The following is a 24,766-nucleotide window of genomic DNA, read 5'->3' as shown; positions in this document are numbered from 1 at the left end:
GACTAGCGGTTTTGGGTGTTTAGGTAGGTCAGGTCTTGCTCAACAGTCCATACGGTTTGCAGTCGTTGTGGAGTTTTACCGTTAAGTATGTGTCGCTTTCTTTGTCGCATACTCGTGACAAAAATAGTTTGTTTTTTTTGTTGGTGTGTGATTTTCTGAAATTTTGGAGTCTGAAATTTTGGAGTCAACTCTTAGATATGGTGAAATTCTAGAAAAAAAAAAATTATATTTTTTGGTGTGAAAAATCTAACAATTTTTCTAGGTACTATTTCCAGAGATGATACAGATGACATATTCGGATGATTTTCTTGGAAACTTTTCTAGATCATGTACGTACTAAGATTGTATAATTAAGTAGTTTAAGTTGTATGCTAATTTTTGGAAACCAACTACCCAAATGAATATTGCGGTTTCCAACTTTTGTATGGGAAAGCCAACATTGTGATTAAGAAGTGTATATTATTTATATTAAAACAATGAATTAATAGAGATTGTGTTTTTGGTTATTCATATTTGAAATGTCTAAATTAACCCAAGTTTTTTAGTTTAAGTTTCTTGAAATAGAGAATGAGTACATCTATAATCATCTGCAAACATACTTTAAATATACAGAGATATTAAATTAGATTGTCTTAAAAAATTCGTAAATAAAACAAGTTGGATATGCACTTTAAAATTTAACATGTAGAATGATAAATAATTTATCATTAATAATATCTCTCACACTAGTGTTTTATTTTTTTTGTTTTTCAGAATTTTTTTTATTAGTGAAGTGTGTTTTTTTTAAGTCCGTTTGGAAAGCATAAAATTTTAAAAGAAACTAGTTTTTATAAATCATTTATCTAGAAATTGGTTTCTCACCAAAAAAAAATAAAATTGCTAGCTTTTGATAAAGTAATGAAAAATTCAAGATATATAAGTATCATTTATGTTTTAATTTAAGATAAATTTATCTTTAATAAAATATATAAAATAAAAGGAATATATTCAATTTAGAGTTTGATGGATTGTTATAGAATTTTATAGACTCCATAAAATTTTTATAAGAATCCAACGAAATTTTTAAATTTAATGGTTGATTTTATATTAATAATTTTCTTCATAATTTTACTGTTAAAATCCTTTCAAATCCATTAAAATTTATTATTTTTAAAAAATTTTTAAAATCAATAAATTTTTTAATACCACCAAATTTTAAAAGAATTTTATAAAATTTTAATTGAATATATCTAGATTTTAATAAATTTTTATAAAATTTATTAAAATCTAAATTTAATATCATTAGATTTGTATTGATTTTTTTAAAATGTAAATCAAATATCTCTTAAATTTAAAATTTTTTTCAAATCTTCACATTCTAAATTGAATATACTTTGATAAATTTTCCCGATAAATTTTCCCGAGTGCTTAGTCAAATGCCAATTTTTCAACAAAATGAGGCTGACAAGTGATAGGTGCACAAGGAAAACAAACTAAAATAAAAAATTGGAAGTTTTCAGGGTAGGAAATAAAGGAAAAGAAAATACGATAATATTTCGTGCTGTAATCAGTTATAAAAGGCCCAATTTAAAAGGATAAAGTCCGACCCGGATCGGCCCAGCCCATGTAGAAACTGTACACCAAAGCGCGCCACTGAGAGGCTTCTCGACTGTTCTTCTTCCATGGCGATTGGCAAAATGAGCCCTAGTTCCACACTCCTACCAGAAATACCAGAGCTAGAAAATCATATTCAAAACCGAAAAATTCATTAAAAATAATAATAATAAAGAAATTAGTAATTTGAAAAAAAAAAAAATTAAGAAACCTAGTCATGGATCCTGAAACGGCGCTAGGGCTAGTGAAGCAGGGCTCGGCGCTTCTACTTTTGGGCGTTCCTCAATACACTCTAGTCGGGATTGATACTCAGGTAAAGATGGTAACACCGACTGATTTTTTCTTGTTTGGCCGAATGGAAAATGAGAGAAAATGGGAAGTTATGGGAGTTGAGAATCTCTAAAGCTTGGTTTTGTTTAGGTTAGGAAATTAAAAGGAGGCTGAAAGTTTATTTGCTTTTACTAAGTTAATCATTTCGCAGAGTTCTTTTTTTTTTTTTTTTTTGTCTAATTTATTTCTTATATCTTTTGGTTGCAGATGTCTTCAGTAGGGCCTGCTTTCAAAGGCATAAAGATGATCCCTCCTGGCATACATTTTGTGTATTATAGTTCATCAAGCAGGTTTTTTTTTTTGGTTGTAAAAAAAGAAAAAAATTCTATATATGTGTGTGAGAGAGAGATATATTAAATGTTATTTTCATAAATCTATATCGTCTATGGTGAATACACAAATCAAAATAATTTTCTACATGCAGAGATGGGAAGGAGTTCTCACCAATAATTGGGTTTTTTGTTGACTCTGGCCCTGCTGAGGTATGCAATCCTTTTTTAGACTCTTGCATTCTTTACCTACGACCATTTTGATTACTATGGACATTTAGGAATACATTTGGTTTGTCTGTTATTTGGAAGTTGTGTATCAGCATTTTTGGTTCACCCTTTTTTCATTGCGAGTGACTGATTTTTGCAACAGGTAATTGTTCGCAAGTGGGATCAACAAGAGGAACGGCTAGTCAAAGTATCAGAAGATGAGGTTTGTATTTACTTTGTTTGTGTTATTATTTGTTTCCTTTGTGTTAGTCTAAATATAAAACTGTGATATATTGATGTCAATAAAATAAATAATGACATCTTTTGCTTCTTTATTTGTTTTTTTCCTTCTGTTGCCTTTTCCCCATCAAGGAAGAGAGATACAGTGAAGCAGTCAGAAATTTAGAATTTGACAGACATCTTGGTCCTTATAATTTAAGCCAGTATGGAGATTGGAAGCGATTGTCTAATTACATTACAAAGAGTGTTATCGAACGGATTGGTATGTATGGTTAACCATTTCAAGTGTTGTCAATTTCATTGGCACAGCAAACAAAAGTTTCTTCAATGTTGTTAATTTTGATTTATTTTGTGGACAGAACCCATTGGAGGAGAAATCACTGTTGCATGTGAATCAATGGTTAAAAGTACTTCTAAAACAACAATGGAGAAAGCTCTAGATGAGCAATTGAAGGATAGTAAGTTCTCAATGCCTGTTGACAACTCTCAGAGAAGAGGATGCTACTACACATCTATTCCCCGTGTTATCAAGCAAAGAGGAGTTGAGGGGCAAGAACTTACATCCCTGAATCTTGACAAAGTAAGTTTTTAAAAATTTTAGAAACAGGTTAATGTTTTTGATCTATGTTTCCTAATTTGGCTATATATTTGAACTGATCTCTTTAGACACAATTGTTAGAGAGCATACTGAACAAGGATTATGGAGGTTCTGAAGACTTGCTTCTTGGAGAGATGCAATTTGCATTTGTAGCGTTTTTGGTATGTACATATATGTATTGTACAGCATGTTGTATCATTAATGTTGTCATATTTTTATGACATCTAATGTGGATGTAGATGGGGCAATCGCTAGAAGCATTTCTACAGTGGAAGTCTTTGGTCAGCCTTTTATTTGGGTGTACTAAAGCAGTAAGTATTCATTTAGCTGCCAGCTTTCACTTCATTTATGAAATTGTAATTGTCAGATTCAAATCTCTAAGCTGTTAATTTGAAATCCAATTTGCTTTCAGAACTTGGCCTAGCTAGATACTTTGAGCTGCTTTATTGCAGTGTTTGCATGACTAATGTGGTGTTTTTTATGATATGCAAATATAGTAAGACATTATGTCTTTTTTTGTTTTTTTTTTTTGGGGGGGGGTAGGAATGGTAAAACATACAATGCAATTTAGATTGGCAATGTGTCCTTTCTACGTGGTTTCACTTCTCAGTATTAGTCTTTGAATCAGATTCTTGTTGGCTTATGTTGTAAATGTAATGTTTTTTTCCTTCTTTCTAAACTTCTGTCTTATCTTAATTTTGAACAAAGCAGCTGTTGCCTGTTTCATCTGTTGCTTTTTGGTGATATAGTGCTTGCATACAAACTAATATGCTAAAGCATCAGTTGACTTAGAGCCGGATTTTGTTACACATATGGTTTCTAAACTAGGATTTAGTTTCTGTTTCAATTCACTGAAATTGCTTTGCATCTAATGCAGCCTTTCCAGACAAGGAGTCAGCTATTCACAAAGGTAAATTTTATAATTCAGATATTGTTTACTAATGTCTGTTCTTAAATTATTAAAAATTCAATATGGCTGTTCATAGGATGCAATTCATGAAGTAGATGCCAGAACTATTTTATTCTTTGAGGATTCATTCCATGTTTTGTAAATATATATGGAGGATGATCTATTGTACTCCATCGCCCAATATGCGGTAAGAGGATGGCATATCTGTAGAAATAGGAAGAATAGTTATGGGTTTGATTTGAATCAAAATTTTGAAATGTATTGAAGCATATGTACAGTAATATAAAAGTTTGAAATGTAATGAAGCCTACCCACAGTTGTAGCCATTATGAGCTGTGGCTTTTGTTCGGTATCCATTTCCTAAACTGAACATAGTATTGGTCTTTTTGGTTCTGTCCTACATGTTTCCTCTTTCTATAAATTAAGACTTGAGACATTACCTTTAGGCTTTTTATTCTTATTTTTTCAAAATCAGTATCTAACATCTGAAACAATTCACACAGGTTATCAAAGTCGTCTATTATCAACTTAAATACGGACTCCGCAAAGATCCCACAGATACAAATGCTGGTGAATCCACATTGTTAGATGATTCCTGGTTTTCTGCTGATAGCTTTCTACATCGCCTTTTCAAGGTACAAGTGTGAGTTTATCATATTATTATTACAGTGCATTTTTGCTTACAGTGGTGAACAGGCTTTCATCCATAATTCAGTATTTCTCACCCTGACCTCCTAATTGTTTTTTTTTTTTAAATAGAATTTGGTAATAAAAGTTTTGGTGGAGAGAAAAAAAAAAAAAAGTTATATATATATATATATGGCATCCCATTATTTAGTATCTGATCTCATTCTTTCCACTGTTTCTCATTCAATAATTTATCAACTGTTTTTATGAATAAAGATGAACTATTTGATTGATCCTTTCAAGTCATGTAAAGTAATCTTGTAGTCATTTCTATTCGGTTAGTAATTGTATTGGGTTGCAGGACTTTTTTTGGCTGGTGCAAGATGCCTCAGTTGTTGATGGTGATCTTTTGACATGGGTATGTCCATGTAACCTTTCTATTACAATTCTCTTTTAGGAGAAAAAGGACTAAGTTTTTGTTTCCTCTTGAAAGGCATCCTTTCTTACAGTAGCATTTGATTCTTATTTTGCCACCAGACATGTCATAATATGCATATCAGGAAATTTGTTTTGTGTCAAACTTATTATATAGTAGCATCATGTCATAATTAGTTTATTTAATTTTTGCATGACTTGCAAACTGTCAATGAGGATGTCAACAAATTGGCTTTGAGATGTTCTCTAAACCCTGAAGGTTCTTTATAGAATTTTCACCTATCCTAATCCCACCCTTAGCTTTTTGCAACCTATCTATTCAATTTCATTTCCACCCGCTAAAGTAACATTGGAGGCCCACAACTGTTTCACTTTTATGATTATCTGTGGCACCACATACAAAATGCAAATCACTGTCATATTGGTCTTTGTTGAATGCTGAATGCAGCAGCATCTCTAGATCTTTGCAAAAATTGGTGAAATGGCAGAGAGAATGCCTATTATTGTTTTAATTCAAACTTTTCAATTCTTATAGACAAGGAAGCTCAAGGAACTGCTTGAAAACAATCTTGGGTGGGAATTCCAGCAGAACAGTGAAATTGATGGGATGTACTTGGAAGATGATGAGGTTAGTATTAGTATTGAAAGTTGAACTACACCAAATCTCTCTCTCTCTGTCTCTCTTTCTCTCACACATTGTTGTTCAAAATTCTGCAGTTTGCCCCTGTGGTTGAGATGTTGGATGACCAAAGTTCTGAAGCCCCGGCAACCTAGAGATTGTACATAATGTAATAATGTAATATGTCTATAACACATTACAGGATAGCCAATCAGAATGTTTATAAAACCTCCCAAGTAGATTTCATTTCATCTGAGAATGTTGTTTTTAACTAAACTATGACATTTTGTCTGTTTATGCTTGTCGATTGGAGAATTAATGAAGCAATTTTCTTGGATTGCCTAAAGCTAGCTCTCATTTCAGTTTCATCCACTTTTCTCACTCCAATTATGTAGCATAGTAGCATTGGTCCTTGATTTTTGATTCAAAAATAGATAAATAGATTGAAAAATTGAAAATTTATGTAAAGTTGGAATAATGATTGAACAATAAAAAAAACCCAAATTGGCTAGTCTTTGACGGTAAATTAATTTATTTTACTAGTTTCTTAGGTATTTAGCTTTATTTAAAGAATACTATGTCGGTTTTATTTAAATATCCTGGGAGAAAATAAATTTCTAGTTTAATAAACAAACGAAAATCTTTACAGATAGACAAATCTCGAAAACTTAGAGATTAGGCAGGTCTCGAAACTTGTTTGTCCACTTTATATCATGTGGATTATGTTATGTAGTTAACCCAAAATTATGTAGATTATTACAGTAAGTTTTCTGCTTACAGTTGTGAACAGGCTTTCATCCATTATTCACCACCCAAACCACTAGTTTTTTGAAAAAAAGAATTTGGTAATAATGGATGAGTGGTCAAGAAAGGAGGCTAAAATGAGATGCTGTCCAAAATCCAGGGTAATATTTGTAAGTAATTCTAAACCAAAATTGATGGCATCCCAGTTATTCAGTGAGCTCATCTCTTTCTTTTCAACTCTCTGTCATTCCACTTATCAAGTATTTTTATGGGTAGAGATAAAAGGTAAAAAGTGAATCTTGTTGTCATTTCTATTTGATTAGTTACTGTATTGGGTTGCAGGACATTTTTTTTCTTGTTTTTTTCAGTCTGGTGCCAGGTGCCTCAGTTGTTGATGGTTATCTTTTGACATGGATATATATGTCCATGTAACCTGACCTCAATTTTATGAAAATTCTCTTTTAGGAGAAAAAGAGGCTAAAAGTTTTTGTTTCCTCTTGAAAGATATCCTTTTCTTCCAGTAGCATTTGATTATTGTTTTGCCATCGACAGTATCATAATATGCAAATCAAAGAGAGTTAATTCTTCATATTGTGTTACTTTTAACTTAATTATCATATTGTAGCATATATAGTGTCATAATTAGCTCATTTTCTTTTTCCATGACATGGAAACTATTATGATTATATGTGGCACCGCACACATGCAAATTGCATGTCACTGTTATATTGGTCTTAAGTGAATACTGAATGGAGAAGCATCTCTGGCTAGATCTATGCAAATAATGGTTGAAATAGCAGAGAGAATGCCAATTTTGTGCATGTTTATTTTAACGATGCCTTTGAATCTGCATCATCATCAGCCTGTTCATCCACCAAAAATCTTTGGATGTGATTGACTGACTTTTTGGTTTTAATTATTTGTATTTGTGGCATTTTTCCAAACAAAAAAAAAAAAAAAAAAAAAAAACAATGAAATGCATCCTTGGGCATTTCCTTTCGTTGTGTCACGATCTCACATTTTATACAGCTGAAATAGACAGTATAACACCAAAACTCTCTAATCAAGGCCAGTCTTTTAATTATTCGAGTTCCATATATCAACTCGTCTGATACTAAATGTATGCCCTGAAGTTTATTGACAAGAACTGCTCTTGCAAATCTTGCACATAGGGAACTATAATTGCTTTCCACTATCATGGTTATTAGTTAAAATGCTCACTCCATCTATAGATCCTCATAGTCATCAAGGCTCACGCCACTCGACAAGCTCACCTAATAACATCATGCTCATTTGGTAGCTTGAAGCTTGACCTTGCGCCAAGATCTACTCAACAACTGAACCCTTCATTTGGGTCTTGGTTTAAGTACATCCCAAATAGCAAATGACCTTGAGGCATGTACGCTAGCATTATACAAACATACCACCCAAAGGAACAATACAAGATCAGAATCCCACATGTGAATGCCATATGATGGCATGGTGTCGCCTTGTCCGTGCTTGCTAGTTTCTAACCCCTCGAATGAGGTAGAACCCAAGTCCCTGCTCAATGACACATTTGCCACAACTCTGTAAGAAAGATCCATGTATGTCTTTTGCATTGCCCATGGAAAATGGCATAGCGAATGCTATATTGAATCTCTAGCATGGGAGTGACGCACAATACCAGCTCACAACGCCTATCAGTACTATCCTTAATATTCCTTGTTCCTCGGAGACATAAGATTACCTTTGTGGCACCTATGCTCATCCCATGGCTTGTCATTGCCTATGGGAGGCTTGCGTAGCCCAAGTTCGAAGTCGGAACTGGGAGCAATGGAGAACAAAACACTGACATCCCCCCTTCCCCCCTAAAGAGCTTATTTAGTCATTTTCTTCTTTGCAATTGGAAATATCATTTTGTGTGAGAAGTCATAACAGGGTTTTCTTGAGAAAACTTTCATATCTTGGTCAAACATCTGACATGCACCATTCTAGTGACATTATTAAAAAATTCTTATGATCCGAGATCGAAAATTCCAAACTTTAAATATTTCTAAAAATGTCATTAGGGCATTCTAACACTGTGGACCATCACATATTGTATGTGAGGTTGGTTCTCTACCTAGCTATGCCAAGCAGAGAGACCAACAAGAAGAAATGTATGGATGTTAATTCTACATATGCTTTTGTTGAGTGTCGACATGTGTATATATATACGTAGATATGTATATATATATATATATATATATACTTTTGTTAACATTATCTCTTGTTCATGTGTTTGATTTCCTAAAGCTTCCAAATAGAAAAGCATTCAAAAGTGAAATGCAATATGAAACCTATATAGTTGAGCTATATAATGTCTCTGATCTGGACTACTGTCTCTAGTTAGTATGTTCATTTTTGAGTGTTTTGCAATAACACACAAAATGGGTGCTAAATAGTTTAGAAGGAAGTTGCAAAGAGTTAATGTAATTTATAATTAGAAATTTATACTGTTTTGATGTGTAATTTGGGCTAAAATCATTAAGCTTAAGCTCAGATGTGCCAAAATGTATGTCACAATTTTAAAGCATTTTGTGTATACTATCTGTCTCTGTCTCTGTTGTTTAACACACTAATACCATGCTATTCAATACATATCTCATTTGTTTAGACCATGTGATAGTGGCAAATTTGGTTTCTGTCCAAATTGTGCCCCTTGTTTATTTCAGCTTGGAAAATGGATTGTATATATGAATGACATATAATATAATATATGGGGTCAAAAGTGACCAAATGCAAAAATGTCATTTACAAATTTGCCAAAAGAAATTTCATAGACACATAATTATTAATTATTAAATCAAACTTCAATATTTTTTTGATCAAATATATTAAAAAAAAAAAAAAAAAAACTTCGATGGGTTTATGCCTAGTCAAGACGATACAAGTTTAGTTCATCCCTCTCAACGTTGTATATGAAATTCGCTCTTCAAAAATTTAAGGGAATTTAATGTTGTAAATAATGAACAAACAAACTCCACAAACACATTGTAAAAAATAATTAAAAAATTTAATATATGAAGTTGAGAGATATTAATACCAAAAAATAATAATAATAATAATAATAATGATAATAATAATTTGAGAGATATTAATACCAAATAATAATAATAATAATAATAATAATAATAATAATAATTTCAAGTTCTTAATGATTTGGCGTTTCATTATTGGCCAGGCTTTTCTTGGTGGTAGCCCCGAGTCTACAAAAGAATTTCTCATCCGATAGTGTAAAGTTAAACCACGTGGCGCCAAGCTGTTGGATGGAGTAGGAGTACAGAGTAGTCCAGCGGTAGATAGAAATTTAAGCTGTGGCCGCTTCCCTGGTCGTACTAGTGAACCCTCACTCCGCTTCACCTTCCTGTCTCTGCAACTCAATTGGTAGGTGGAAGTGGAAGGGGAAGTGGTTGTCTCTCTCAAAATCAAATTTTTAGTATCAAAATCATAACTTTTTTTCAATTCACTCCCTTGGCTTACGTGTGCCAAGGTATGCTTGCGCTTTTTCTTTTTTCTTTTTTTTAATTATTATTTTTAATCTTTTTCCTGTGGAGGGTCTGAAGTCTTAATATCATTTTTCAATTGTTTTGGGTTGTACATATACATATACATATGCACATATATATATATATATATATGTATTTCTCTTTCTTTCATATGTGTGTGTATATATATATATATATATGTGGTGGTGGTATCAATGCAAGCCTGCTGAATTGCTAAATGTTCCAGTGTAGTAATAGTTAGCATATTGCATTTCTTGTTTAGTTCAAATCTAAGTTGTATGTTAATCGAATTGTATCTCTTAGTAATCTCTAACTTGTGCCAAATTTATGCGGCAAAATTTTATCTAGCTACATAATACTTTTAATTACTTAGGTGGTACTTGTTAATGATTGTATAACTGCAAAATTAATCTATTATCTGCTAATATACAGTTCTTTTTTATGGTAGTTCCCATCTTTGTTTCGATTCTGAGTAATAGTTTCTACCTTTATTACAGTTTCGTTTACCTCATGTGAAGCACTTATGAGCGATTAGAAAGTTCAATGCTTGAGGATTTTTATGTCGTTATGAGAAAGAATTCGAGAGACTTCCTTTTGGTTAGAAGTGTGATTTTGAATTTAAAGTTGACACAAGGATTTAATTCTTTGAAAATAGTTCCATTGACGATTGAGCAGTTAAAATTCTCTTTTTTCCATGTTGTTGGGGTACCCATGTTGTTGGGGTACCCATGTTGGTAACTTGTAGCTGATGCATTGAATATTCCTCATTTCACCTACTCTCATCGTTTTGACATGTGCAGCATACTTAAACTGCACTTTTTTTTCTTTTTTTTTTTTTTTTTCCTTTTGCCCCTCTTTTTCTTTCCCCTCTTAAGATTTCTGTCTTCTAACTTCTACTAATTAAAAATGAGTTTGAGCATTCTAACAATTCTCCATGGAAGCCTGAATGGCCTTAATGGCAGATGAAGAAAGCATTGTAGCTTAGAAACTTGAATCGAGTTTAAGTGCTTTACGGATTGGCTTTGAAACTGTTTAGGTATTCCAGGTCATGGAGCCAAGACCTTGGAGGCAATGAATTCTTTGGTTGAATTCTTATGTTAATTTTGTGGTTGAGATTTTTCTGGATGTGCTATAGTTCAGTTCATTGGTTGTCAGCATGTTAGTTGTCAAAAAATTAGTGAGGCCCACATGAATATAAATGGGACCTAATGCAAGTAAATAGCAGATAGCCACATCACTTGCTATTCGAAGTTTGGTTTTCATGTGGTGTTTGTAATATTACTATTATATTTAAGTTGGAGCTCCGAACAATTTACCCCAATATATATACCTTCAAACAACAGCAGATTGAAGCTATAAATAAATATGGCTCGGAGGCTATGTTCCCGCCCTTTCCTCCTGCAATCTATTGGCAGAACGTCAAAACCCCTTTTGCAGCCTTCATCTTCTCCAAGGTCATAGTCTACTCACTAGGTTTGTTCAGAATGTTATATGACAATTCTTTCTGCGAAACTTTGTTATCAAAATCTGAACTACCCATTTTTCTGTTCTCACTTTCAGTTTAGAAACTCTGCCTGATTCATCTTTAAAGATTTCGAACAGTCAAATTAGTTGCAGGTCCTGCTTGGATTTTCAAGGTTAGCTTCCATATCTTGAATTTCATACTTCACTGTGTGGGTGTGGCTGTTTATGATGTGTTTAGATGGTATAATTGTTACTAGTTTTGTTTGTATTTTAAATTTTTTTGGTTTTGTTTTCTATTTCTGTGAGAAGGTAAAAGACAATGAACAGATGCTGAATGTGTTGTTAAAAGTACGTGGTTAACTCTATCTACTTGTAAAATGTCCTTGTATAAGATATCCATTTCTGTTTAACTATTTTTTTTGGCAGGTAGGCATTGTAAATAAATAAATAAATAAAAAGCCACTGTTGTTTTAAATGTGCTTAAGATACTGGAGTCACATACATGTTTGTCTCTCGGGCTGATGATGATCCATAGCCTGACAGCCTATTCCATCACCTGGATGACAAGGAAATTAGGATGGGAAATGAAAATATTAGGGAGAGCTAGCTGTAAACTTAAGAAATTGTTTTCTTCTTACATTTAAGTTAATTGAACTTTTGAACAGTTTTCTGTTTATAACCAAAACAGTTTTTCAACATATGGCCAAACTAGCTATTTCGAGATTTCAGTTCTTGTCTAAAAACTTTTAATATTATGAATCTAATGTCTATTCTGGTCGGCCCACAATTAAAGTTATCTTAAGAGGATATTGGATTCCCAAGCTGCAATGGGTGGGAATTTTGCACTTCTCTGTTATTTTTATATTTTGATGCAGCAAGATTTAATTTTTGTAAAGTATTCCATTATCTGTTATCTTCTAACATAGTTTTGCAGTCATACGATCTTATGCTCGAGATAGACGCAAACATTATGATCTCTTTGGCAATGGAAAACCTGGTGATGAGGAATTTAGGAAAGCATGGAAGAAAGAGATGGACGAAGAGACTTGTTTGTGGACAGGGAGTGAAGATGAAAGTGACGATGGAAAAGACGGAAAAAATAATCTTGAAAAAGAGATCCAGAAAGTTAGACAGAAGGCAAGAGAGCACTCTGACTTAATTGATGCTGATGATAGTGACGAGTTAAGAAGTGTGTGGTCTGGAAGCGATGAGGAGAAGACTCTATGGACAGGTAGTGAAGGCGATGACGACGACGACATTCCTACAGAAGCCTATCCAAATGAAAGCAGTGATAAACATATAGATAAATTGTTTGAGTTTGAAGAAACATCAAAGTATCGAACAATCTCAGAATTATTGAAAGATGAGCAGGAACCAGAGGAGTTGTCACCAGCAAAGCAAGCTCGGAAAATTGCTGTTGAAAATGCCTTAAAAAAGTTGAAGAAAGGACCAGATGGTCGTTACACAAATGTGTGGGAGGTCATGAGTGATTTGGACATTCTTATAGGAGCATTTGAGAATATTGTCTCAGGACCTGAATATGCAGAGCTTAGACAAGGAGGACCTAAGAAATTAAACATCCAGTTTTTCAAAGATATTCAAGCACGGATGAGAGATCCAAATTATAAGTTCTCACCTGAGTTAAAGCTGAAACCAAAGACCAAACTAGTTCCGAGAAAGAAATGGCAGAAAACAGAGTCTAGACGCAGAAAAGCACGAAAGCGCTAAGTTATTGTACTCTCTTTTTTTGTTTATATATATATATATTTTCCCTTCTCATTTATTCCTATCAAAATTGAAATAGTTGCCTTTGTTGATCATGGTCATATGTCTAAATTACTTGGTTCAGATGTCTAAGCATGAAATTATATTAATACCTAGAAAATCATGGCTGAAGAGATTTCCCAGTTCCTGAGTCTACAGTATACTCATCCTTTTTAATTTTGTTTTTGTTATGAAATTGTTCTCTGTTAGTCATTACAACAAGAACTATCAAACTAATTTGTGCAGTGAGGATTTGCTAGATTTGTTATTGCCTGGATGCATAAATTTGTTTATTGTATTGCTTGAGAATTCAAATATACGGCGTGAAAAAGAAGTAGGTTTTATGTAATCTTTTCTCCTTCCAAGTCTCCTTGCTTATTTTTCTTGTTATTGCTCTCCATATCTTGAACTTTTTGGAAATTTATTTAGTTAACTATATATTAAGCTTTAAGCTTATAAGAATAAAATTCACTAATTTCAGAATTTCAATTTTCTTTTGCATGAACTTTAGAACGAAAAAGATTGGAAGCTAGTTAATAAAGGGTAGAGTACCAAAAAACCATCATATTTATTCCTTACTGCCATGATTATAGGAATCCAGCCTCTAATAATGGAGGATCCGTTCTTTCATGTAACTGCAAGATAATCTGTTAATAATAGACAGGAGGTGGTGTAAATCCAAATTGGAAAAGAGATTTAATATTCGAAAAGAGAGTTAATGTTAGAAGGAATCATGGGAGATGCATAATTCATCTGGGGTTGATTCATGTAAACCTTGTTCTCAATCCCATTCATTATCATGTTGTAGTATGAGGAGCTATTCTCTTCCATGTCTCGGTTTCCATTTTCATTGAAAGGATAGCCATGAATGTTGTTCTTCATCATTGGTGGTAAATAATCATAATCATTCACATGAGGCCCTGCAGAATAGTCTTGAAGATCACTGATTTTCATGTTTTAAACCAATAAAACCACTTTCATGTCCTGTAAAGCCTGTCATGCTGATGGTATTTTCTTCAAATTTATCACCATTGATAATTGTGATTCCATTCCCATTAAGATGCTTGTTTTCCTCATTTATTGCTTTATTCATGAAATTCTGCTGGAAGAATTCATCTGTTATTGATCCTTCCCATCCATGATTTACTTCAGTGCCGTATATGGTTGGGAGAAAATGCTGGTTTCTGGAGGCATTGAGGTCAGTAAATAGAGCTTTTGTTTGGTTGGTTATTTGACCTGTGTTCGATTTGGCTCCTGGTTGGTTGGAACTTGGAGGCCAAAACTCTGCATGCTTTCCAGATTTGGCCAACTTTTTTATCAAAGTGGTAGAATCCACACTTCCTGTGACCGTGACCTGATGTTTTTCTGCATCTATGTTTACACTATATACGCCTGAATCCAAAGCCAAAAGTTTTTCAATAGTAATACATGCAAACATATTCACATACATACCTGACACACACAAATATTCATAGCATATGTTTGTGTGTGAAAAACTGAAAAAACCCACAATGATAACAATGTTTTTCTTATGAAGCAAACAAAAATAGTCATAAAGGTTAGAAGCACTCATGGTAAAATCTAACTGCAAAGCTCTAATCTAAGAAATGGTGCAAAATAAAAGGGTAGTTTGAAGTAAAGCACCTTCAATTTTCCGGAGGAGATTTCTGATTTTTTTCACGCATCCTTTACAGTTTATATTCACTTTAAGAATGCATGTCTTTAAGAAGCAAGAACAAAATATGAAAGAAAGAATTAGTAGTTAGTATATGGTAAAACAAGGAAAATAGAAGATAAAAGGAAAATAAGAGAGTTGGAGACCTCAATCTTTAAAAACTGAAAGTCAGTCGTTGTCATCTCCTAACAGTGGTGTTTTTGTGCTGCTCAAAGTGCTTTCACTGTTTTCTTCACTTCTTTTTGCTTCCTCAATTGTGTTTTTGTTTCCTTTTTAAAGAAAATTACTTTACTTGTGAAGGTAGCCACACAGAGAGAGAGAGAGAGAGAGAGAGAGAGAGAGTAGTTTTGAAAGCTGTGATTTGACCATCTCAGTTACATGACATTTTTTTTGCAGGATGGTACACCATATTCTCGTGTGATACAGCATCTTTGTCTTGTGATACAGCACCTTTGTTTTGATCAAATATGGGGGACTGTTTCCATTTACCATCCCAAACAGCCATTATGCATATTTTTCCAAACATAATAATAATAAAAAATTTAATTTGCAATTGGACAAAATTTACTTTGACAATTTGTTGAATTTGTTCTTTAGGCATTTATAACAAGCTAGTTGGATCAGAAAACATATTTATTATAATCATTATAAAGAAAATTAAGGAGGTGTGAACAAAAACGCAAAATAATAATCACTGAAAAATGTAAACCAGTCTAATGAGTTTGGGCGGATCTTGGGCTTCAACCATTTGATCCTACTGGGCCATAAACATGGAAAAATGATGTATGCCCAAAATACCAATTCATAGCCAATTGAAGACTCTTCGCGCTTTCTTAACCTTCTCTAATACTTTTAATTTATTTTACATAATTTTCTAGGGTTCACTGACATCAAGGATCATTATGAGATGTTGGTGGGAAGTTCGAACTCAGATTAATTTTTTTTTATATTAAAGATGGAAAATTCGAATTCTGTTCCACAATGGACGAGCTCATATTAGTGTTAGGAGTAGTTCCAAGCACAACGATTATATTTGAATAGTGGTATAACAGACCAATATTCAATTTTTTTTAATAGATACAACTTTTATGAATCAAATTAATTAATGCACCAAATATGTTCTGTCCAAACAATTAAAGAAAAAATGCACCAAAAATTGTGATTTTAATTGGTGACAGAAAGAAACCTATGGTCTTTATATAGAATCATTTTAACCGAGATCACACACATTACTAAGTTTTCACAACTGGAAGCCTACAAATAAAAATCAAACAAGAAGAGAAAGTATCATAATGTGTGATTATAACAATTTTCCTTTATAAAAAGAACAATTCTTCTGCGTCAAAACAATTATGTTATGGTAATATCTCTGTTTGGTAAGAGCGAAACTGAATTGTCATGCAACATATAACAAAATTTATTGTGCATTGCAAACTAGTTTTATTTTTTTCACGCTTGGTTTCCAGCCAGATTCATTGTTGCACATTAAATTCATTCATTCATTCAACACTATAAATATTATACTATCTTATTTATGTCTCACTCATAAACTAATCCTTTTACCTCTTAAAAGTTGCTTTCTCACCAGCTTTACCAACCTCAGAAGAGAATATCATGGGAAAGGTACGAAGAATTTCTTTCTTTTATTCAAATTAACAGCTGTTATTAGCTAAAAATATTAATCCTTAATTTTTCTATGTTATTGTAAATAATAATAATAATTAACTAATTATTATTTGTTCAGGGTCAGAAGAAGAATTGTTCAGAGCAGAATCCAAGTAATGAAGAGGAAAATGCAAATAAGAAATCTGGTAAAGACATTGTGTTGAAAGTATTTATGCACTGCGAAGGATGCCAAAAAAAGGTTTCTAAATGCTTGAGTGGTTTTGATGGTAAAAGTTTTTATATCCCTTTGTTTTAGAGACACTGCAAATTTACATTTTACCATTGGAATTTGACATTAAATTAAAATTATTGTGCATATACATATTTATAATTTGATTGCTTAGGTGTTGAAGAAGTTGTGGTTGATAGCGCCAATAATAAAGTGACTGTAAAGGGTAAAAATGCTGATCCATTGAAGGTTTTGGAGAGAATTAGGCACAAATATAGTAGAAATGCTGAACTTATATGTCCACTACCAAAGCCTGATGAGAAGAAGAATGAAAACAAAGCAGAGGAAAAGAAAGAGGTCTGTGATGTGTGTGTATGTACATATTATGTATACAAGTAATATTTCTACGATAGATGTTAACGCCTACATTATGGTGAGGATCTAAACATATATATAACATTGACGCCTATTAAAGTTTATTTGTTGCTAGATGTCTTCAATAATATGGATATGGACGTCCATTGTATATTGTTGTGTGCATATATATGTAAAAATAAATAAATTAATTAATAAATCAATAAATAAGATAAGTAAATTTCTTGTGAATTCAGCCACAAGTGAAGCTGGTGGTGCTGAAGACATACATTCATTGTGAAGGCTGTGCAAACGATATTAAGAAAGGTTTGGAGAGAATGGCTGGTAAATATCTTTTTGATTTTGGGCCATAGATATTTATTTATTTGTTATTGTTTCTTTTTATCTTTTTTGAATTTTTCTGTTTACTTTGTTGCCCTTTTCAATATGTCAATCCTCTGTTACACTGAAAGGTCCATCCATTAAATATAAACAAATCTTTTTATCTTTTCCCTTTTTGTTTTACTGAGATTGAATTCAATATTATTACCAGAAAAAAAAAAAAGAAAGAAATTGAATTCAATATTTACTTTTATGGGAGTACAAGGTATTGATTATTTCTCCTTTAGTTTCCTGGATATTTTTTGCTATTTCAGGGGTTTTATCTGTAGAAGCGGATATGGAGAAGTCAATTGTGAGAGTGAGAGGAGTGGTTGATTCACAAAAGCTGGTTGAATACATTAAAAAGAGACTAGGGAAGCATGCTGAGGTTTTGAAGGAACAGGGCAATCAACAGAAAAAAGTGAATAAGAAATTCCAAGAAGAAGAGGGAATTATTTTCAATTATCCTCCCCAATACTCTGCTCAACATATTTACCCTAATCAAACTTTTAGTGATGATAACCCTTTTTCATGTTCCATTATGTGAAAGCTAGCTTTTACCTTTGTAAGTAGTGATGAAAATGGTTGTCAAAAATTATGTTCTAAAATCAATAAGAGTTTATGATATCCATTTTTTCAAACATGTCTGAAATTGGAGGATGGGGATTTTTTTTTAGTTGATAAAATGCAGAACTTAAATGTTATTAACAGTATTCACCAAAAAGGTAAAAGTAATTAACAGTGTCATCTGGGTTGTGTCAAAAGAGTCTAATTTTTATTAACCAATTTGAAATGACTTTCAAATTTTTGTTTTTGTTTTTGTTTTTAAGCTTGTAACTAGGTGACAGAGTGGCCAAAAGAGGCTTGCAAACATCTTTCCTGCTTGAATTCGGGTGGTGGGTCAAGCTGTGTTTGGTGTGTGAGCCCATATCTATATAAATATATATTATATAATTTCTTTCTTGTGTAATGAAGTAGAAGGTATCACCTGTTAATAAATTGCCATAGAGATGCATAAAGTGAAAATGATTGCAAATATGGTAAAGTGACTGGGTCTTTATGTGGGTTCATACATGGTTGTAAAAGTTAATTAATTGAAGCTCTGAGCATATATATTAGCTGTATGTAACAAAGTTTAATGCTTTGACATAATAATAGAATACAAAAAAGAAGGCAAAGCTTTCTTTCTGCCTTCCCCACCAGATATTTTAATTTGACACCCTTTGAATCACCGCCTAATTAGCTGTGTGAGAAGTGTATTTCGCTTTTCTTGGGGCCAAAAGAATAGAAGGCAAAAAAGAAGGCACACACTCGGGAAATGGGCAAAAAGAAAAGTTATTGCTCAAAATAAATATATTTCATTGGGATCTGGGAGGTGCTTGCTCTTCATAATTCCAAATTTGAATTAATTTATCTCATAAATTATAAAGATTTTGGTGTTCCATCACCTTATGGGTTATTTTAGTTCCTGGTTCACTTCAATATACTACTCAAACTGTAGTTGGGGAGAGGGCCACAAAGCTTTTTTACATCTCTGATATGCTGCTGATTTAAATAGTTTATAGATCGATGAATTTAATTGAAAAATTCATTTTCATTCAATATATATATATCATTGTTAGTGATATTCATTACTAATGGATTAATGAATTCAACATCTAATATCATGATTTAATTGGGAGATGTTATGATTATATTTTATAGGTGTTAGCTTTAAATAAAATCTATTGATCATCATCGTGGTGACAAATTAATGTTAACCACATAGTTCCTTTGTCTTTTTCTTTTCTTGATCTTGATCAGTTTTTAGCTTTAATCTTCTTCTTTCTTTCTATATTTATCATTATTATTATTTATTTTTTTGGTTGATCATGATCAGTTTTTAGTCTAAGCTTATGTTATAGTTCTTGTAACTAATAGTTCTTTTAATCATGGAATTTTATATTTCTTTAAATTATAAAACTTTACTCTAGCCAAAGGATGCAGAATTTTACATAGTAATTAAACGAAAGCATTAATTTATAATTTTAGTCATTAGTCTTATTGACTTATGGTCAAAATCAAAGAGAGAATATCTAGTAATTCGGTTTCATATTCAAAGGAGATAACCCTTCCATGAGTGATCGGACGGTGGTTTTTAACTGGTATATTTTTCTCCCATTAAATTGGTAGTGACCCAAAAAGTCAGACATTACTTTGTCCATTAGATATCCAAGATTGTACAATATATATTATTTAAATGATTATGATTATGCTTTTGGAAAAAAAAATTATAAAAGTTTGCATTAGTGGGTTCATTATTATTGGTTAAACTATATGGAAAAAGGATATTACTGCTCTCTTCCTCTCTATAAGAGAAGCTTCTTCTTTATTTTATTATAGGCAAGGAGTTATTCTAAACAAACAAATATGGTGCTTACCATAATCATTCTACCTCTTTTGGCATAAAGTTAATTAAAATATATATATTGATGCTTCCATTATCATTATCATATTATTATTAGTAGCGGCGACATGCGGCAAAGTTCAGCCAAAATGCACCAATAATTAATTAATTTTTTTTAAAAAAAATTAAAAATAAAGCAGATTAAATAAAAAAGAAAAAAAAAATTTGCATATGTTCTAGTATGAGTAAACATGAAAGCGTTAATTTGAAGAGAATCCCAACTCTATCTGTATAAAAGGGAATCCTGATTCTTTTCTTTTATTCGTGTATGAAGCATTGATTATGTAGTATTAGTATAAATTTCTGATTTACATATTTTTATTTTTTCTTCATATATTAGAAATTCAGTTCGAGATAATAATCAAAAACTTTATAATAAAAAGTAACGAAATGACTTAGGATAAGATAACATCCTTATAGTATAAAAAATCATCCATAGGAATTAAAAATTTAGGTCAAGATAAGAAAGTTATTATTCATCTGGAAATAAAAAAACAGAAAAAGAAAGAAAGTTGTAATGAAAAGTAATAAAAAGGATTAACGATAAGATCGCATTTACATATCTGCGTTTCAAATGAAATACCCAAAAAATCATGGTATATATAATATTGCAACGACGTCACTCTACATGAATCTTAAAGCCTAAAACCTAGGGATATGTGTCGTTGAAAATTGGAAAACTACGTATTAATTTTGTATTTAATTTTTAGGGTAGGCAAAAAGCATTATATATTACTAGCTAATTATTTGAATATGACTTCAAGAATTTTGTTTGAGCATTGTTGTTTTTGGTATTTATTTCAAGTTTTCAACAGATTTTGTCAATATGCTAGCTTCATGAAATATATAATTTCCCAAACTTTTTTTTATGAAAATTTTCCCTAACTTGAGGATTGAAATTTGGCACATTATGAAGATAGAAATATTGCAGAAAATGAGAAAGGTTTATAGAGATCAACCGCGAAATATAATTTAGAATAAATACAATTTAAAATCTTTAGTTTCTTTTTATTTTAGTTTTCAAAAAATTCTAATTTAGACTCTTCATTTTCACTGTTTTTTTATTTATTTTGGGCTAATATGGTTTTAACGATTCAATCCCACATCATTACAAATCATAATTAGCTGTTAAAGAATTTTGATATTTGATTTTTTTTTTTGTTAATTATTTACAACAATTTTCTCCCATTTTAATACTTTTTAAATGTGCATATAAATAGTATATCAATTAAGTTGATTTCACTTGACAAAATTGATATTTGAACTCAGATTGTAATCAAATATCCAAAAAAAATAATAGCTGTAAATTCACAAGAATGATAGCCAAAATCTCCAATTCGATAAATTCAGAGCAAATTGTAAATTAATGGTCGATCCCTTGTTTTGTTTTGTTTTGTTTTTTTTGTTTTTTTTTTTTTTCATGGAATGGAATATTTAATTATGTGATTGTTAGTGATTCCAACTTAACTTACTCGGCAAAAGTATCTCAATCCGGCTTAATTTGAATTTACCACTCCTTTATTGACAATTTACACCTTTACTAAAATCAAAGCGATAATAATAAATTTGCTGTTGGCAATGTAAAAATATATTTTACGAGCTAGTTGGGCATTGTTAATAATTTTGTGCCTTATGTACAGCAGCATCAATCCCATCAAGTTGGTAAGTAACAGTAAAATTAAAATTTTGCCTTTTTTCCGATTTTGTGGTGGGAAACAAGAATCATATTCTTCACTCCAACAAACTTTATAAATCATGTCTCCCAATTTGAATATTTTCTCACTGATTAATTCAATGTTAACCACTCCTTCCAAATTGTTAAAACCCAACTAATATGTGTCCCATTTTATGAAGGCCAATAGTCAAATTAGCCCTCCAAGCTTATCATAGAGTATTTTACCAATTTGTTTATCAACTTTTTAATACAATTGGCATATATCATAGTACGATGAGATTTAACGAATTAATAAATTTAATGTATAGACCAATAGCTTATAATATCATTATCACATCTAATGGAACTGAAAAAGTTGAAAAACAAGTTTGTGCCTAAATTATTATAATTTCATTACTTTTTTTTTTTGGCTAACAATTATTATAATGTATGTTTCTTTTATCACTTTCATAATGTTAGATTGGAAGTCTAATTAAGGATTTATGAAATAGAATTTTTGTTTTTTGATCTTTGGGTGATTTATGAAATAAAAATTGAGTCTCAAAATTGTCACATGTACGTGGCAAAATTCTATATGTAAAACTCAAAAACAGCTTTAACCTTCCATTAATATATGCTCATTTTACTTATCAATTACACTTTCATTTGAGACAATGACATGCACTTAGGACGAAGTAGTTCTTGCCTAGAAGAACGACAACTTGAGGGTCAGTATTCATGTATGGAAAAACTAAGCAACTTTTCTCACATTATAGAACATGCATTGACATTATCATCGCTGAAAAGGGAGACTATGTTGTCCTCCTGTGCAGTAGAAGCCGGAAAAGCTTGCACGACATTTCGGACATAGCCGGCCGGTGCCCTTTTGTCATAGGCTCCGGAGGCGTAAGGGTAGTAAACTAGATGTTGAGGAATGTATGGCCAAAATTCAGCTCTCTTCCCAGTACTTTTTACTCTCTTCAACACCTTGTTTGGTTCAACATATCCACTCACTGTAACCCGGCTTTGTTTTCTGTTCACCTCCACTGATTTTACTCCTATTATAAAAAAAAAAAAATAGTAATGATGATAATAAGATCAAAACGCTTATATATATTTTACTAATTAATCATAATTATTTATTATTTCAAAACAAACTAGATCTAGCAAATGAAAATTTAATTTTTCTCCAATATGGAAAGAGGGTATCAAATAAAAAGAAATTAAGGGAAAAAGAAAGTATAAATAAAAGTGGCATGGTGATAAACCTTTCAACTCAAGAAGGATTCTTTGTCCCCTTCAAAAGTTAAAAGTAGAAGACAGAAAAATCATATGTATGTGTATGTGTTTTGTAATGACACTACGTAGATGTAGTTTGTATGTAAATTTTTATTTAATTGTTTATTTCTTAAATTCAAATTTTGGCCCATAATATATGTACAAATCAATCAAAACACACTGGCGCCATTATTCGTAGCTATAGATTCATTATTATTATTTCTGATCTTGAATCATCTTTAATTGAGTTGGCAATTGCAATATCATTTAAAAATAAATAAAAAAATTGAAAAAGTGAGTTACAAAATTAAATAGATTCTCTTTTGGTTTTGCTTTTGAGGTTCAGAGGTTGGAATTTCAAACCCAAAAGAAGATTTTTATTTTTTTTTATTTTTTTTTTATAGTAAGGTTTTTGCTTTTTCTTGGTTACTTAAGATGCTGAAAAACTCTTTCATGGTTTTGCTTTCTCTGATACCAAACTACAAGCCAGAAGGACAAAAGAATTGCTTAGATACAGAAAGAGAGCTCCATTAAAAAAAAAAAAAAAAAAAAACCTTTCATGGATGTAACAGCATTCTTGACTCTTCTTTCACAGCCATCACAGTCCATTTTGACCTTGATTTCAACTGTCTGAGATTAAAACAAAGCAAAGACACAATTTCAGAAACAGAGAAAATTTTGAAGACTTCATGCTTGTAAGAGAAAAAAAAAAAAAAAACAGAGAAAGATTTAAAATCTCTTTTACAAAAATCTTTTAAAGGGTTTACTATGTATATATAATTGTAATTAAGGATTGATTACCTGCATTGCTTTGCGTTTGCTCTTTGTGCTTGTGACAGTGCAAAGGTTGTTAATAAGATAATCAAGAGCTCCCATTTTTCGCTTCTTCAAGTAGAAAGCAAGGAACAGACACAGACACACACAGAGAGAAAAGAGAAATGGGTATTTATATAAGAGAAGAAGTTGCTCTTTGGCATGGAAAAAGTTGTACCTTGGCACAAAATAAATAGTGCTTAAATTATTTACACAAAGGAAAAAATAAAATAAAAATGAAATGGTCAAGAAAAGCCTAGTAATGTGGCAAAAAATCATCATTCGGCAACCTTGCTTTTTTGGGTGTGCTTGATTTATTTATTTATTTATTGATTCAGTGTTAGCGAAAAGTTTATTATAATGGGGAAAAAGAAAACATTTGTAAAGTGCTTTTTATATGTTCGGTTTCATTTTTGTTCAATGAGTGTGGCTTTGCTTTTTCATTTTTTTTTATTATATTAAGAAGTTAACCCCACAATAATGACTCCTGTTACTTGATTCTATTTGGCCAGGTTTGAAATAATCAGGAATTTTTTTTATTTATTAATTTCAGTTTCTTTTTTATTTTACTCCATTCTAATTAATTATACTTGATGGGAAAAAGAAAAAAAAAACATATCAAAGCTTTTTTAAACAAATGTTAAACCACTTAAAATATGATTTTATTTCTTACAAAACTTCATAATTTGTAATTATAAGACTTTGTAGAAATTAAATTTCTGTTAATTTATAGTTTCCCATTTTTCTATATTATTTATTACCAAAAAAAAAAAAGCTTTTAATATTATTTGTATGACTGTCCTTTATAATTAACTTAAAAGAAAATATTGAATAAGTTCTTTTAACTATGTGATTCGGAATTCCATATTAAAGAAAAAATGGAGATCGGAATTTGAATCTGCTCAACTACACCATTAGCAGCATGTGCCCTCTGTTCAAACTTCTTTCTTGACCAGGTGGTATTGGACACTTTTTGCACCGTCCGCATATAATCTGAG

The 24,766-nt window shown here is 31.5% G+C and overlaps 5 protein-coding genes across 10 annotated transcripts in view; 3 read left to right on the top strand and 2 right to left on the bottom strand.

The window, feature by feature from the left end:
* Positions 1 to 1,619: 1,619 nt before the first annotated feature.
* On the top strand, positions 1,620 to 6,177 carry LOC107416250 (uncharacterized). The gene is made up of 13 exons (XM_016024727.4): positions 1,620 to 1,906; positions 2,131 to 2,213; positions 2,348 to 2,405; positions 2,566 to 2,625; positions 2,775 to 2,904; positions 3,002 to 3,222; positions 3,309 to 3,401; positions 3,480 to 3,551; positions 4,118 to 4,150; positions 4,654 to 4,785; positions 5,139 to 5,195; positions 5,748 to 5,840; positions 5,930 to 6,177. Exons 1-13 carry the CDS (start codon positions 1,811 to 1,813, stop codon positions 5,984 to 5,986), a joined length of 1,185 nt encoding a protein of 394 aa, XP_015880213.3. The 5' UTR covers positions 1,620 to 1,810; the 3' UTR covers positions 5,987 to 6,177.
* The window catches only part of LOC107405133 (E3 ubiquitin-protein ligase SINA-like 10), a 134,291-nt gene continuing 115,001 nt past the window's right edge, over positions 5,477 to 24,766 (bottom strand). The window contains exon 3 of the mRNA XM_060816301.1: positions 5,477 to 5,523. Within this exon, the coding sequence (XP_060672284.1) occupies positions 5,492 to 5,523 (32 nt within the window). The 3' untranslated portion in view covers positions 5,477 to 5,491. The remainder of the gene's footprint in view (positions 5,524 to 24,766) is intronic.
* Positions 9,920 to 13,489, top strand: LOC107416248 (uncharacterized). Of its 6 annotated transcripts, none has more exons than XM_016024725.4 (4): positions 9,920 to 10,089; positions 11,452 to 11,559; positions 11,666 to 11,742; positions 12,504 to 13,489. In XM_016024725.4, exons 2-4 carry the CDS (start codon positions 11,471 to 11,473, stop codon positions 13,295 to 13,297), a joined length of 960 nt encoding a protein of 319 aa, XP_015880211.3. In that variant the 5' UTR covers positions 9,920 to 10,089; positions 11,452 to 11,470; the 3' UTR covers positions 13,298 to 13,489. The 6 variants fall into 6 exon arrangements, with proteins under 6 accessions (XP_015880211.3, XP_015880208.3, XP_048327965.2 ...); XM_016024722.4 differs by having other exon boundaries at positions 11,449 to 11,559; XM_048472008.2 differs by having other exon boundaries at positions 11,449 to 11,578.
* On the top strand, positions 13,759 to 18,218 carry LOC107416238 (heavy metal-associated isoprenylated plant protein 8). The gene is made up of 6 exons (XM_060816517.1): positions 13,759 to 14,531; positions 15,405 to 16,631; positions 16,753 to 16,900; positions 17,018 to 17,208; positions 17,454 to 17,541; positions 17,853 to 18,218. Exons 2-6 carry the CDS (start codon positions 16,623 to 16,625, stop codon positions 18,122 to 18,124), a joined length of 708 nt encoding a protein of 235 aa, XP_060672500.1. The 5' UTR covers positions 13,759 to 14,531; positions 15,405 to 16,622; the 3' UTR covers positions 18,125 to 18,218.
* LOC107416257 (heavy metal-associated isoprenylated plant protein 21) lies at positions 22,278 to 23,928 on the bottom strand. Its single transcript, XM_016024733.4, has 3 exons — positions 23,757 to 23,928; positions 23,510 to 23,585; positions 22,278 to 22,735 (listed from the first exon to the last, which is right to left on the bottom strand). The coding sequence occupies exons 1-3, from the start codon at positions 23,829 to 23,831 to the stop codon at positions 22,443 to 22,445; spliced, it is 444 nt and encodes a 147-aa protein (XP_015880219.2). The 5' UTR covers positions 23,832 to 23,928; the 3' UTR covers positions 22,278 to 22,442.

This window comes from Ziziphus jujuba, chromosome 4 (genome assembly GCF_031755915.1).
Source record: "Ziziphus jujuba cultivar Dongzao chromosome 4, ASM3175591v1".
Lineage (NCBI taxonomy): Eukaryota > Viridiplantae > Streptophyta > Magnoliopsida > Rosales > Rhamnaceae > Ziziphus > Ziziphus jujuba.
This window is presented reverse-complemented; position numbering and strand designations above follow the sequence as displayed.

Bases quoted from the DNA above. Each gene is read 5' to 3' on its own strand.
- LOC107416250 (XM_016024727.4), top strand. From the start codon at position 1,811: ATGGATCCTGAAACGGCGCTAGGGCTAGTGAAGCAGGGCTCGGCGCTT. The intron at 2,406-2,565 runs GTATGCAATCCT...TTTTTGCAACAG, and splicing joins TTGACTCTGGCCCTGCTGAG to GTAATTGTTCGCAAGTGGGA. The intron at 4,151-4,653 runs GTAAATTTTATA...CAATTCACACAG, and splicing joins GGAGTCAGCTATTCACAAAG to GTTATCAAAGTCGTCTATTA.
- LOC107416248 (XM_016024725.4), top strand. From the start codon at position 11,471: ATGGCTCGGAGGCTATGTTCCCGCCCTTTCCTCCTGCAATCTATTGGC. The intron at 11,560-11,665 runs GTCATAGTCTAC...TCTCACTTTCAG, and splicing joins CAGCCTTCATCTTCTCCAAG to TTTAGAAACTCTGCCTGATT. The intron at 11,743-12,503 runs GTTAGCTTCCAT...ATAGTTTTGCAG, and splicing joins GTCCTGCTTGGATTTTCAAG to TCATACGATCTTATGCTCGA.
- LOC107416238 (XM_060816517.1), top strand. The intron at 17,209-17,453 runs GTGTGTGTATGT...TTGTGAATTCAG, and splicing joins AAAAGAAAGAGGTCTGTGAT to CCACAAGTGAAGCTGGTGGT. The intron at 17,542-17,852 runs GTAAATATCTTT...TTGCTATTTCAG, and splicing joins AGGTTTGGAGAGAATGGCTG to GGGTTTTATCTGTAGAAGCG.
- LOC107416257 (XM_016024733.4), bottom strand. From the start codon at position 23,831: ATGGGAGCTCTTGATTATCTTATTAACAACCTTTGCACTGTCACAAGC. The intron at 23,586-23,756 runs GTAATCAATCCT...TTTTAATCTCAG, and splicing joins GCAAACGCAAAGCAATGCAG to ACAGTTGAAATCAAGGTCAA. The intron at 22,736-23,509 runs GTTTTTTTTTTT...TTTTTATAATAG, and splicing joins TGCTGTTACATCCATGAAAG to GAGTAAAATCAGTGGAGGTG.